The sequence below is a fragment of the Eupeodes corollae genome, chromosome 2 (assembly GCF_945859685.1).
Source record: "Eupeodes corollae chromosome 2, idEupCoro1.1, whole genome shotgun sequence".
Lineage (NCBI taxonomy): Eukaryota > Metazoa > Arthropoda > Insecta > Diptera > Syrphidae > Eupeodes > Eupeodes corollae.
In genome coordinates, this window is record NC_079148.1 from 150,980,261 (window position 1) to 150,994,250 (window position 13,990).

Below are 13,990 nucleotides of genomic sequence, written 5' to 3' on the forward strand. Positions count from 1 at the left end.
TTTGTATGGACTTTTTTAATCACCACTCTTCAAGATAATAACGTTTTCCAGAAGTTTTTTAACTTTTAGCTGAATTCTCAATTCCTGACTTTTTTAATTTTTCTGAAAAGTGTAGCTTAGCCCTTAAAGAAATATTTTCCTCATTACTGTACCAATTGTATCCCAAGAACACGGCGAATTCATGACAGCTGTCACAAATTTATCCGAAGAAAAGAAAAACCAAAAATAAATATACGCTTTCTGTCCCCCCAGCATCAGCCAGCACTGTACGTACAATGCCACTGGCACATCTACTGCTACAGTGATTTTCTGTTTTGTGTTCGATTGATAATAATTTAGAATTTAGATTTAATTTTAACGCCGCCGTTTATCTAGCCCTTAAAATTTTATTTTATTAAAACAATGAAAAATCATTAGTGTAAATCTGCCTGACAAATAAATCTTCAAAGTTTCTTAAATACATAACTTTCTTTTATAAAATAAACCAACTCCAAAATCCCACCAAGCCAAACTACAAACAAAAACCATTAAAAATTCAGTCATTTAAATAGTAACACGATACCAACCTACCTACCTAACATCTCCACACTCCACCATGGAACCATCGGCATGCGAAGGTAATCAAAGTACGAAACAGAACAAAACGGTGAACTTTGTTTTCTCCATCTAATCATTATCTTTATCGTTGATTTGTTTCTCTTGCAGACTTAAAGGCATTTGAACGTCGTCTTACCGAGGTCGTTTCTTCATATCGACCCTCGACATTACGATGGAGAAGTAAGTTTTTCTTTATTTGGAGTAAAATATTTCTAATAAACAAACATTTCAGTTGTTTTAGCTGTAATATCGATGTGCACAGCCATTGGAGCTTGGTATTGGCTGCGTGACCCAAAGACTTCAGTTGTTCCACTCACGGAATCGCTTCTCATACATCCAGTATTTTCTTTTGCAACTTTAACTCTAAGTGAGTTCAATTTTTTAGTGAAATATCATACTCCAAAACTTAACTAACTTCAATTGATATTTTTATAGTTCTGCTGTTTCTCTTTGGGATTCATAAGCTTGTGATAGCTCCGCAAATAATAACCTCTCGCATGCGACTTGTGCTGGGAGATTTCAATATGAGTTGTGATGATACTGGAAAGTTGATTCTGAAACCAAGACCCAATAACAACTGAGACACAGAGAAAAAGCCACGCCGGCGAACTAGTCTTTAGGGAAATTGAATTTTTGGAGGACAAATGGATTTTTTTAAACAAGAACAGACTATGATCGATATACATACATATATATTTTGTTGAATTAGAATTGGCAGGAGTGCCAAGGAAATAGGTCAAATATAAGAACAACTTGTAAATACAAAAATTAATATTTATTTTGCAGTCTTATTACCATTTATTTTGTTGTCACTCTACATCTTAACCTAAAAAATAAAAACAAAGAAAAACAAAACATAATCCAAGGTTTTCTCCGAAAATTTGTTGTTAGATTTGTGAAAATAAATTAAAATATAGTTAATAAAAAAAAATGTTGCTCTTTTAAATTATTATGATTTATTTCTAAGCAAATGTCACAAGTTACATCTAATTTTATTTTCCTTGATATATAAAAATAAAGTATGAACTGACAGCAACATCGTTCGATCTACCTTTTAATTTATAAAAGGAATGTGAAATTTTAGTTATCTAAATCGGTTCACTCGTTTTTTAGATATCGTGTCACCGATTTAAAAAAAAATAGTTTTGAGAAAAACACCAATTTGTAAATTTGCCATTTATAACTGTTCTTTTCTCTCTCTTAGCAGCTGTGTAAATATTGACAAGACCAGTCATGTTTGTATGATTACAGTTTTGGTGGTTATCCTCAATTAATGCAAAATAAATTAAAACTGAGAAACATTAAGTGCTAAATAATATAAAAAAAGTGTATTTTGTTCTGCTGTGCCTACAATAAAAATTATGTAAGTAAAGATTTGTACTATATTAAAAGTTTTTGTACCATTTTTGTCAACTGGGTTATGGATACGTAATGTCATCCTAGTATTTGTTCTTTTGGACATGTTAGCAATTACAAGCGTATCCAAGGGGGGTATGTAGAGGTCATGACAAAACATAATTTCCTTGAATTCAAAACCTCAATTATATTTTAAAATATTTATTTTAATACATAAAGAACGTAGGTAGTTTCAAAAGTGTATCCTTTAGCTGAAGACTAGATCAAAAACACAATATGAGTAGGGAATCCAGTCCCATTCAAATTGTGCCAAACAAATGGACCAGGGGTCATATGAGCCACAAGGCTCATGCAGTTTAATTGTATCAGGTATATTGACCAACGAAAAGTGGTTTTTCTCTCAAAACCAACAAAAATCGTTTTAGTAATCTTAAAGGTTCTAAAAAAATTCCAAATTTGGAAAAACTTTAGTAATGCTTTAAATTATTTTCATAAGATCTTTTTCTGAGAGAAAAAGCAAATATTCAGGTTTTTGAGAAGAAACCTTGAATAAGAGATCCCCGATTTAGTTTGTTATATTCTTAGAAAACTGCATTTTTTATTTTCTGAAAACAAACAGAAGTTGCTTTTAAATACTTGAAACTCGTCTTTAATTTCTTGTTATTTTGTTGACGCATAAACAGAGTTGTGGGCTTTCTTAAAGTTTTTTTTTATTTTGTTTGATTATCTAGGTATTAAATACAAAAACTAATTTTTGAAATAAATTTGCATGGGATGCTCTAGAGTAAAGATTAAAACATGAATTTTGAAAATATAAATGTCTGAAAAACAGCAAACAGTTAGTGAAAAACATTTTATGATATTTATTAAATATTAAAGCTTTCAATCTTTTGACAATTGAAGTGTAGAATCTATTCTCACTCATTGCGAAGTTTGTGACCTTAACTTAATTTGTTTGTTTTTAGTTTTTAGAGAAATTATGTACCTTAATGAGCCTTTTGCTTTAAATTCAATAAACAAACATTTTTCTTTCTAGCATTTTTAAGTTATTTTGACCCCTTTTGCAATAGGTTTAAGCAAAATAGAGTCTTTTTGGAATTTGCCATCTAGCATAAGCTATAAAAACACTATATTAGTGTTCTTCACTACGAGTAATCAGGCTTAAAAACAGAATATATTAGTTTTGCAAAAAAGCTACGTTTCAACACAATTTCTATCATTTCTTTCTTCTTTTATTGGATGAAATGCACCCAAAACCCCTTTATATGATTCATTTTTGCCAGCATCATTTACAGAATATGAAATAAACTTTTTAAGCTGTGGCCTGGTTCAGACAACATAAAGGACTTCATTGTATGAACGTACATTTTGACCAAGGCAACTAGTTACTTTTTCAAGTATCATGAATTTCAAATTCAGAACTTTACTTCACAAACCTCTAATTCAAGTTCGTAGTACAAAAACTACCGAAATCATTTTTGTCTACAAAATACTTCTCAGGAAAGCTATACAATCCATCACGATTTGTATTTTGTATTGTAAAGAAATATTACTTACAAGGAACCTTTTTTCAGAAAGCTTTTTTCATTAAAGTTCAGCTTTCAGTTGAATGAAAAAACATTATCAATTGCTATTTTCACATAAATTGACTTGACTTGATAGTTAGGGACATTTTTCTTGACTTATTTTCCAGTCAACTTTCCATTAAAGTTGCCTTAATTGGAAGGTATTATTTTGGTAGCTTGCCAATAAGATACTAGAAACTTGCCTTACTTTCAAGTCCCTTGTGTCGTCTAAAACTACCCTCTATTTTTTGTTATTGTATAAGTGCGACGTGGTCTTTGTGTTAACGAGAGCGATAGAGCGTCAAATTTCCAGCTCCAATTTTTTATTTTTATTTTGTTTAAGTCCAAAAAGGGTAAATCCGCCGAAAAATAAATCAATACAAATTGCCCCCATAAAATACAAAAACGAGAAATCAGTTTTGACAGATCTGGATCAAAAATAAATTGATTTTAAGTTAAGGCGTCTTTGCAAGCAGACCATCCCAGTGCTAAATTATGTATATCATAAATTCGACTTGGAGAACGGTTACTTCATTAAAATACAAAAGTCAAAATTCCTGCAGTATATGGATAGGTCAATTGGCGAATGGTTTACATCTTCATTTTCCCTCCTGTTAAAAAGATTACAGATTTGATGTAGGTCATTTTGATGAGGCATAAAGTTTAAGAAGTTGCAAGAAATTGGTCTCTCCGTCTGATCAGGCTACAATCTACAAAACCTTTAAAAGTCCGAAACTGGTAAATCTCATCTCTGGGCTGGTGCTCCAGTAACTTATTTAAGCTTTTAAAATTATTGGTGACATTAACATCATGAACTCGTTTACGTCACTCGAACTTCGACGCAAGGTTTCTTGCCTCACCCTTTTTTACCGTTATTTTAACGGACTATGCTCTAGTGAAATAGCCAGTTGCATTCCTCCCCTTAAACAATTTAACCGTAATACCCGCGCTTCTAGGAATGGCCATCAGTTTACCCTTGCTCCCAACTTCGTCGTACTATGAAGTACAGAGATTCATTTTTTGCCGTACTACGCGAATGTGTAACGCCTTGCCACGCTCTATCTTCCCCTATCATTGCAATGTTCAAAAATTTAAAATCAATGTACACTGACACCTCCTATCCAACCCTTCCCTCTTATCCTAATGCTCACACTGTATCTTTGGCATCTTAAAGGTATACAAAACCCTTTTAGTGTTCGCTAATTAAAAAAAAATGGTGAAAGGTTCCTGTATATATTTCTGAACGATGTAGAAGTTGCTCTGGATAGCTGTTGAGTGTAAATTTTCTCATCTATTTTTCCCGATTCATCTGCAAACCTGCCCTGTCATACGTCAACGCTTGACTCTCCACCGTTTTAAACATCTCATAGAACCACAAATCTGGGCACCATAATGCAACACACATGTGTTGACCGTTGCGTTAAGAACATGATATTTTGAAGCGAAATCGATATCCTGGTTAGCAAAGAACATGGGTGCAATATGCTCAGAGCCATTTTGGCCTCATAACTTTTTGGTTTAGCGTGTTTTTAGAAATTGATTAAAACACCCAGGTATTTAAATGTTTGTACCAAATAAATACTCACATTATTGAGTGACCAATTTTATTCAGACAAATTTTTGTACGTGCTTCAAAAATCATCAATAAAATAAAGCGAATAGTAATGGACTTAGAATGCAGCCTTTGGGAGCACCTGACGATGTTTTAAATCATTCTGAAAAAATCCGTCCATCTCATACAGAGGCACTTAATGAAAAAAGGAAACTTAAAGTACATCATTAAGAATTTTCGGGAGATGCCCACCGTTCATTGCTTGTTCATCCAAGTTTGTCTATTAATCTTGTCGAATGCTGCTTTTAAGTCGACGGAGCAAGGGTGTATTTGTTTTCTTTATTTCGATTGACTTTTAAGCAATGTTTGTTTAAACTAAAAAAAATAGTTTCTAACTTTTCAAATAGCTACAGGGAGCAGGTAGGTATAACATTTTTGTCTGTGTTAATTATTTTTTCCTTGCAAAGTACTCCTTCAATCTAAACGGTGGGAAATACATAGACCCATACGATTTTTTTCTTTTCCTATCCAATACTAGCCGCTCCAGCGTTTTGGGCACCGTGTACCAACTACCAATCACCTTGCATAAGCTTAAAACGTTTTTTTCTTAGAGTGGAAGTCTTGTCTTGGCTCAAAGAAAACGTGATATCAACATCTGATATCCGTATTTTCTCCGACAGCCAGGCCGCTATCAAATCTCTGGACTCTGTCTCTAAAAATTCTATAACAGTCCATAACTGTCGATCATCTCTAATGGAGATGGCGCAACAGTTTAATATTCACCTTTGCTGGGTGCCGGGCCCTAGAGACATTCCAGGTAACTGTAAGGCAGATGAACTCGCCAGGAACGGTACAATACAGCCCATCCTAACACGTTTGGCAAGTACTGGCATACCAATCGCTACTTGTAAACTGCTACTAATGCAAGACGCTGCGAGGAGGGCAGGCACCAGGTGGACCAACATCACCACGTGTCAAGCCACAAAAAACATCTGGCCAACACTGGATTTAACCCTGCAGTCGTCGCGCGGATTACTATTGTAATACAATCATACAAAAAGGAGTATTCCTAAGAAACTAGTGGTGGGGATTTTTCGTCTCTTTTAGTACTTACAGTTAAATAGTTAGAACAGTTAGTTAACTTTACTTAATATAACATGTAATTACATTTTAAAGCCAAAATGAATTTGAAAAAATTAAAGCATTTTGGTTTTATTCTAATTTTAAAATGGATTACATATGTAATCCACGCGACGACTGGTGTAACACTTGGTGCGCGACGACTGCAAGGTTAAAACGTTCAAGGTGCTTGCTCTCTCAAGCAGATCGCATATAAGCTCGATAATAGGTGGCATAACCGGACACTGTCTAATAGGAAACCACGCCATGAGACTAGGCGTATTCTCAAAGACTTTTGCAGAAGCCGTATGGACGAGGAAGAAACGGTTCTTCATCTTCTCTGCACATGCCCTGCTCTAGCTCGAAAACGCAAGAATTACCTAGGAGAATTCTTCTTTAACGATCTAAATCATATCAGTATAATCAGCCTCTCACGTTTCGTAAGGGACTCTAACTGGTTCCATTGAGCTTAGGAGGAAGCCTCAAGATTCATGTGGTATCACAATGGGCCATTAAACTGGCCTAAGTGTGTCCGTTTCCATCTTGGACAGCCACTATAACCTAACCTAACCTAGAGTTGTTTTGCTGCGGAACTATAAAATTGATACTTTTCTGATATGTTCCTAGAAGTTTCATGACGAAAACCAAATCCATTTATGTATGTAAAATGTAGGCCCTTATTACGAGAAGCGAATGGGTTAGCATATCTTTTTCCAAACAAGTTGACATTTGAAATGAATATTGAAATTATATTCATGGAGTAATTCCAAAAACTTTCGCTTTCAGTCGAACATTCGATACGGTTTTCGGGAACAAAGGGTTAATCAGCTTGTATGACTTTTTACCAATCTCTAAACATTCCAAAAACGTTTTGAACTTAATTAAAGGGCCTATTATGGATCACAACTCAACTTAGTTGAGTTGTAATCAAGACAACTCAATTTGAAGACAACTGCAAAAAAAAATCGTATTATGGGAGACAACTTTTTTCAGTTGAGTTGACCAAATACATTGCCTACTTTTATGTGCTTGTTTCGTGTCAAAATCAGCTGTGTAAAGTAAAATACGTAGAAATTTCAAAATTTTGAATTCAGTGCAAAATTTTATAAAGAAGACAAAATAATAGGAAATGGAGAGTTCTATTGATTTGTTTCTTGGAAATTTGGAAGAAGAAAATCCCCTGAATGTTGCGCTGATGAGAAAAAATATTCGAGATCACTCCAATCCATTGGAACTTCCAAACAAAAAGTAGGTATTATTTATAAACAAATTCTTTGATGAGTGTTGATTTTAATGTCTTTGTTTTGTTTCAGATTTATAAGTTATTTTAGACTCAACAAAGACGCATTTGTTTATGTGCTAAATGAAATCAAAGATCATTTGAAACAACCACAGCGTTCCTCCGCAATCCCACCAATTCTCAAACTCTGCACTGCCCTACGTTTCATGGCAGAAGGAAGTTACCAAAAGTGCAGTGGTAATGATTTTAATTTAGGCCTTGCTCAGCCAACAGTTTCGGTAGTGTTAAAAGAAGTGCTAGACGTAGTAGAAGAACGTATCTGTCCACAATGGATTAAAGCTCGTATGACAAATGATGAGATGAATTTATCAAAAATTCATTTTTACCAGAAAACCAGATTTCCTGGAGTAATAGGATGCATCGATGGAACTCATGTTCGAATCATAGCACCAAAGAAAAATCTTCAACATCTCTATTTAAATAGAAAAGGTTACTACAGTCTGAATGTCATGATTGTAAGTGTATATCCCATCTTTAGTATTTTTATAAAATAACATTTATCATCGACAGGTTTGTGACTACAAAATGAATGTGCGTTTCGTAGATTCCAGATATTCCGGTGCTAATCACGATTCATTCGTTTACAATTTAAGTGAATATAAGGAAATGTTAAATGAATTGGATGAGAACACTTTTATTTTGGGAGATGCTGGATATCCTTTAGAGAAACATCTAATGACTCCATTTCGATTGGCTGAAAGTGGGAGTGCAGAATCACGTTTCAATACCATACACGCACAAACAAGAAACATTATTGAAAGAACGATTGGCGTGATCAAAAGTAAATTCAGGTGCCTTCTATCTGCCCGAGGACTGCATTACAGTCCTGAAAGAGCTGCAAAATTTGTCAATGCAAGTTGTGCCTTACATAACATAAGCCAGCATTTTAAAGTAGTATATGTCGGTGAAATTCAAAATGATGACGCGATCGATTCAAATGATCATGATGTCAATGATTTTGTCCATGGAGTAACTGAATCAAGAGCAAGAGAAATCAGAAACAACATAATGAATTCATTTTAGTTAAGTAGTATTATTAGTTTAGTTAGTATTTTTAAATTACATAAAAGTTGTGTAAATACAAAAAAAGTAAAACTTAAATAATAAAACAAAAACAAAAAAAAAAAAAAACATATAAAATTCACAGAATTTGAAATCATAAAACTAAAACAAAAAAACTAATTATTCTTTAAAAAAAAAGCTATGTTGAGAAGGTTGTTTGAAGTTGCAGGATTTCGATTTTCCTTTTTTTGATTTGAACATTCAAAGCATGGAGCTCCGAAGCTTCTTCACATTTTTTCTTTTTTAGCTCAATGGATTTTTTCTTCAATTCCAGCTTTTGTTTGTTTAAACTATAGTTTTTATAGTTTGTATTTTCTATGTTCTTTAACAGCTGCAACATTTGGGTATGGTTTTCTGTTTGAGTTTTAAGATACCCAATTCTTTCTTCCTCAATTGACTGCAATGGCTTTCTCTTCTTAGCTTTCCTGGAAAATGATGTGGATGCTGAGACATTTTCCTCTTCAGGTGGTGAAAAGTTATCATCGTCAACGTTGCTGCACAGATAAGGTGAGGATGAGGATCCTAAAGTGTTCAGTCCACATGCGGTTCCTGTTGGATTCACTGATTTTTGAAGTTCAATCAACCCAACCACGCTCTCTTCCAGATTGGTTAAACTTATATGTTGTGATGTACCACCCCCTGTGGTTTTCAAATTAAGCTTGTTGTTGGCAAGCTTTCTTTTTAAATTTCCTTTGTAATGGATCCATACCTGTATATGTGTATATACTTTGTAAAAAATTATGGCTTTTGCATTCAGTTAAACTTACTCTTTGCCATTCTTTTGCTGTTCTTGATGGTGGTCCAATGCTATTCAGTTGAACAGCTATACTTTCCCATTCTTCGTCTTGGGTTCTTTTTGTGGAACCGAATTGTCCCTTGCCTCTGGCCAGCTCAGGTTTCTGCTGCAGAACGTCAATCAACCTCTCGAATTGGGCAGGTTTAGTTATTTTTAATCTAAAAAAAATATTTTCTTACATATATTTATATTATTATTTGTAAAACTTACATTTTTTTCTCCATTTTCTTAAAAAAATTGGTTTCCAATGAACTGTTGATGCCTACCGTTATTTTTTTGTACACACAAATGCACTACACAACTAGTAAATATCAGTTGCTGAATTTTGACAACAATCACAACTGAGAGACAACTCAACTGGCTTACATAATACCCCGAACACACTTAAAAAGTCAACCATTTTTTAGTTGACTATTGGTTGACTGGTGACAGTCAACTAGTTGTGATCGGTAATACCGATTACCGGATTACAACTCAACTTTGTTCTTAGTTGTCTTACATAATAGGCCCCTAAGCTTGTTGTTGGCAAGCTTTCTTTTTAAATTTCCTTTGTAATGGATCCATACCTGTATATGTGTATATACTTTGTAAAAAATTATGGCTTTTGCATTCAGTTAAACTTACTCTTTGCCATTCTTTTGCTGTTCTTGATGGTGGTCCAATGCTATTCAGTTGAACAGCTATACTTTCCCATTCTTCGTCTTGGGTTCTTTTTGTGGAACCGAATTGTCCCTTGCCTCTGGCCAGCTCAGGTTTCTGCTGCAGAACGTCAATCAACCTCTCGAATTGGGCAGGTTTAGTTATTTTTAATCTAAAAAAAATATTTTCTTACATATATTTATATTATTATTTGTAAAACTTACATTTTTTTCTCCATTTTCTTAAAAAAATTGGTTTCCAATGAACTGTTGATGCCTACCGTTATTTTTTTGTACACACAAATGCACTACACAACTAGTAAATATCAGTTGCTGAATTTTGACAACAATCACAACTGAGAGACAACTCAACTGGCTTACATAATACCCCGAACACACTTAAAAAGTCAACCATTTTTTAGTTGACTATTGGTTGACTGGTGACAGTCAACTAGTTGTGATCGGTAATACCGATTACCGGATTACAACTCAACTTTGTTCTTAGTTGTCTTACATAATAGGCCCCTTAATGATTTTCTTCAGAAACCAACAAAAAATACATATTACCTGGAAATTTCCTTTTCAATCTAAGAAATTCATATGAGGAAATAAATAAAACAAACACATCGTTGCACTATTTAATTATTTTGTTCATTTATTTATTTGATCACTTATTGGTATCGTAACACACTACAACTCCTCTGATTAGTTCACTCAATCATCAGTTCCAATAAGTAAACTAGAGATTTATTTATCAATAAAAAGAAAAACATACAAATTCGGAGTTCATAGTCTATGCCTGTATTGTTGGCTAAAAATATTTAAATATTATTTTTTTGTTTCATCCAAAAAAAAAAATTATATAACAAGAAAAATGTTTGCATTTATTTATTCAATTCTAATTATAATTTTTTGGTACAAAAAACGCAAAACAAATTCTCCTTTTTCTTTTATTTTGTATAATATAATTTGTTTATATTCTTGTTTTGTTATAATAAATGCATTAATATTTTGTGGTATTTGTTATATTATATTCTCGAAGAGATGTTGTTCATGTACATAATCTATACATTGTTTTCTTTTTTGATTTAAATACGTAATAATCAAATGTTTGTATGTTTTTTAAATTTTTAAATTCCGTATCAATTACGCTAGATATAATTGTAAATTTTTATTTTTCATTCTTTTTTGCTATAATTTGTTGTTTTCTTTTGTTGCATAATTTAATTTTTATCTAAAATTTGAGTTTTTTATTACGGAATTTCAATTTCAATTTAGTTTTTGTTTTTGTTTTTATTTACTAAAAATGCATTACTGTTTTGTGTGTTGTGTTTTATTTACTACATTTTAAAAAGGTGATTTCTTCTAAATTATGCGCAGCAAAATGTTCTTCAAAAATAATAAAAAGGGAAGGTTTCTCATTTTAAAAAAAAAACTAAAAAATTAACAGACTCTAGTAATTACACTACATTCAATTAAATATAAATAAATTATAAAATTAAAATACAGAGTGTTTTGTTTTTTAAATTGGTCAAGCAATGATTATATTTTTTAGAACTCACACTTTTCATTTTTGTTTACGTTTTTTTTTCAACTTGTGTTTAAGAAGAATTTTAAGAATTCTCAAAAAAATGGATAATAATCTACTTATTAATTAAGAAAATATTTTAAATTTTATTTTTGATATATTAAAATAAATGTTTGTTACATTACTAATTGGTAATTTATATTATTTAATATTAAAATGAATTTTAAAATCTACAAAACAAAAAAATAGAAATAGAAATAATAATAATAAAAACAATATACTGTTTTGTTTTTTCATCAGTTTTAGAACTTCACAAGATTTTTCATTGTTGTCATTCTAAATGCAATTATTCAGCACTCAATTTTGAAATTCGTTATATTATAATAATAAACGGAAACGGGTATGAAGAATTCCGACTATTTTGCGGCTAGCAAATTTCGGATAGTTTTCGGCGTGTTATCCTCGTTAAGATGTTTGGTTGTGTAGCGCAGGGCATTTAGGAGTGGCTCTGCTTTGATGGCGGGCTGGGCCTGCAGCAATCGTACACATCCTTTGACGTCTACATGTGCTCCACGGGCGAACGCTCCCACCGGGTGGACATGATCGTAGAGGATGACAAGGCCAACCATTACTCTAAGGACTAGAAGATGTGTTTCTTCGCGTTCAATTTGAGACAAAAGTTTTCTGAAAACAAAACAAAAGCAAAAATTAATATCTTTGATTTTATAGTAATAAAAAAGATGTATGGAACTTACGGGTTTTCTAACATCCGAAGACAAACTTTCGCCATTGTGCCCAAAGTTTCTGTTGTATTCTCGACATCTTGAGCATTGTCTTCGACGAATTTCGACGTTGCTTCGCTAAGTACTTTCAGCATTGGTGTCGCGTGGGCATAAAATAATGACATACGATTTGCTAGCTCTGTGCTGACCAGAAGGTTATTAGTGCTATCGATACGCTGGCGACTCACGATGCGTCTGTAGTAACTAAAGTCATTCTGTATCGCTGGGGTCTTCATCTAAACAAAAAATAAAAACATATAATTTAACATCGGTATCTACAAAAAGTGGTGTGTGGTGGTATAATTTAAGTGATCATCATCTAAGGGTTTTGTTTTCTGTCAGCTAAAAGTATGTTACACGCATCATTGACCACATTTAATGAGTATTTATTACAGTAACAGAAAGCTAATTGCTTAGTCTGGGTTGTTTAAAGGAAAACTAAGAAAAAGGCTGATTAGGAGTTTAGAGAAATGTGTAAGGAGGATTTTTTATTGATAATTGATAAATATGTACATACATACATATATAAAAGTAGAACAATATTGTGTGGGCTTGTTAACTAGAAAATTCCCTGCTTAAAGAAACAATCATAGTGTGAAGTTGGTATTTGCCAAGATTATTAGGTTTTATTGTGATATATTTCTCAAGTAATTCTTCAATTACTATTAAAACACGATTTCAAAAGAAATTGTATTAAAGCCTTGTGTTTAAGGAGGCTAAGAGAAGTTATGGTATAAAATATTAAATAAAGGCAATTTGGCTCTATATGAAGTTTTGAGAAACCTTGAATTTGATGCTTCCATGGTTTTAGAAAATGCGTTTTAGAATTAATTTGTATTTTTGATTTCGAATCCAATTTTAATTGTGTGTTCAAATTTAAAAAAAAATATATATGATAGTCTTGTTTAGTTGACGTCGAATTTGTTACAAAAACAAAAATTACTTTTAAACCATTTTGCATTTTTCTCTTAAGAACATTTTTATCAAGTATGGTTAAGATATTGTTAAAATTGTGTCAGATAATTGAAATTTAATAACTTATAATTTTTTTCGAAAGTTTTATGAAATACTACAAATACTTAAAATTAATAATGAAGATAGATTATAGGTTTGGAAAATAATTTTAGATAACCTTAAAAAGTCTTTTATATGTTGTTTTTATTCGAATTTTGAAAGGATGCATCCCAAAAACCTGGAGTGGTAGATTGATTTTTTAGTGGGATTTGAATAAGGCGATCAAAATCCATCGAAAACGTGCAATTTGATTGACAGGTACAAAAAAATGTTGAGTAGTTTTATTTTTTTAAGACACGCTTAAAATAAATCAGGACTCAGATTACTCGAATAGTAATAAAACATAGACAATATTACAGAACTCTAAAAGACATAGGAGACCTTTAGAATGTTTCATATAAGGGAATTGTATGGATTCTATTATTTATAAATGATTCTGTTACACAGTCCGAAAATGTTCACCAATTTATCATTTAAATCAGTTTTATCAGTTAGTTGATTCATAAAGAAAGAGAAAGGAATGAATTCTCTCTACAAAAAAATGTCAACAGATTCAAAATCATAATTTTTAACTTATAAACAAATAAATAAATTGGGTGGCTCATCTGTCCGTTGAGAACTAGGGCCTAGTGGCTTACAACTCTCAACCATTCTTGTGTGCAAGTAATGTTGTCAGGCATG

General features: G+C 32.4%; 4 protein-coding genes and 1 long non-coding RNA gene across 7 annotated transcripts in view; 3 read left to right on the forward strand and 2 right to left on the reverse strand.

Moving 5' to 3' along the window:
- Nucleotides 1-254: 254 nt before the first annotated feature.
- LOC129945583 (nuclear envelope phosphatase-regulatory subunit 1 homolog) lies at nt 255-1,528 on the forward strand. 2 transcript variants are annotated; one of them, XM_056055409.1, is made up of 4 exons: nt 255-626; nt 706-777; nt 830-964; nt 1,033-1,528. In XM_056055409.1, exons 1-4 carry the CDS (start codon nt 596-598, stop codon nt 1,176-1,178), a joined length of 384 nt encoding a protein of 127 aa, XP_055911384.1. In that variant the 5' UTR covers nt 255-595; the 3' UTR covers nt 1,179-1,528. The 2 variants fall into 2 exon arrangements, with proteins under 2 accessions (XP_055911384.1, XP_055911385.1); XM_056055410.1 differs by having other exon boundaries at nt 255-617.
- Nucleotides 1,529-7,075: 5,547 nt separating this feature from the next.
- LOC129946369 (uncharacterized) lies at nt 7,076-7,671 on the forward strand. The gene is made up of 2 exons (XR_008781572.1): nt 7,076-7,437; nt 7,503-7,671. It is a non-coding gene; the product is annotated as an uncharacterized LOC129946369 (long non-coding RNA).
- Nucleotides 7,672-7,773: 102 nt separating this feature from the next.
- Nucleotides 7,774-8,512, forward strand: LOC129945295 (putative nuclease HARBI1). The gene is made up of 2 exons (XM_056054950.1): nt 7,774-7,944; nt 8,000-8,512. The coding sequence occupies exons 1-2, from the start codon at nt 7,774-7,776 to the stop codon at nt 8,510-8,512; spliced, it is 684 nt and encodes a 227-aa protein (XP_055910925.1).
- LOC129945296 (uncharacterized) lies at nt 8,503-10,775 on the reverse strand. The gene is made up of 6 exons (XM_056054951.1): nt 10,761-10,775; nt 10,553-10,572; nt 9,972-10,158; nt 9,819-9,913; nt 9,319-9,505; nt 8,503-9,260 (listed from the first exon to the last, which is right to left on the reverse strand). Exons 1-6 carry the CDS (start codon nt 10,773-10,775, stop codon nt 8,691-8,693), a joined length of 1,074 nt encoding a protein of 357 aa, XP_055910926.1. The 3' UTR covers nt 8,503-8,690.
- LOC129944592 (CYFIP-related Rac1 interactor B) overlaps nt 10,615-13,990 on the reverse strand; it is a 109,368-nt gene continuing 105,992 nt past the window's right edge. For both annotated transcript variants that reach the window (XM_056054133.1, XM_056054132.1), the window contains 2 exons: nt 12,269-12,531; nt 10,615-12,197 (listed from right to left, as the gene is read on the reverse strand). In XM_056054133.1, coding sequence (XP_055910108.1) covers nt 11,930-12,197; nt 12,269-12,531 — 531 coding nt within the window. In that variant the 3' untranslated portion in view covers nt 10,615-11,929. The remainder of the gene's footprint in view (nt 12,198-12,268; nt 12,532-13,990) is intronic.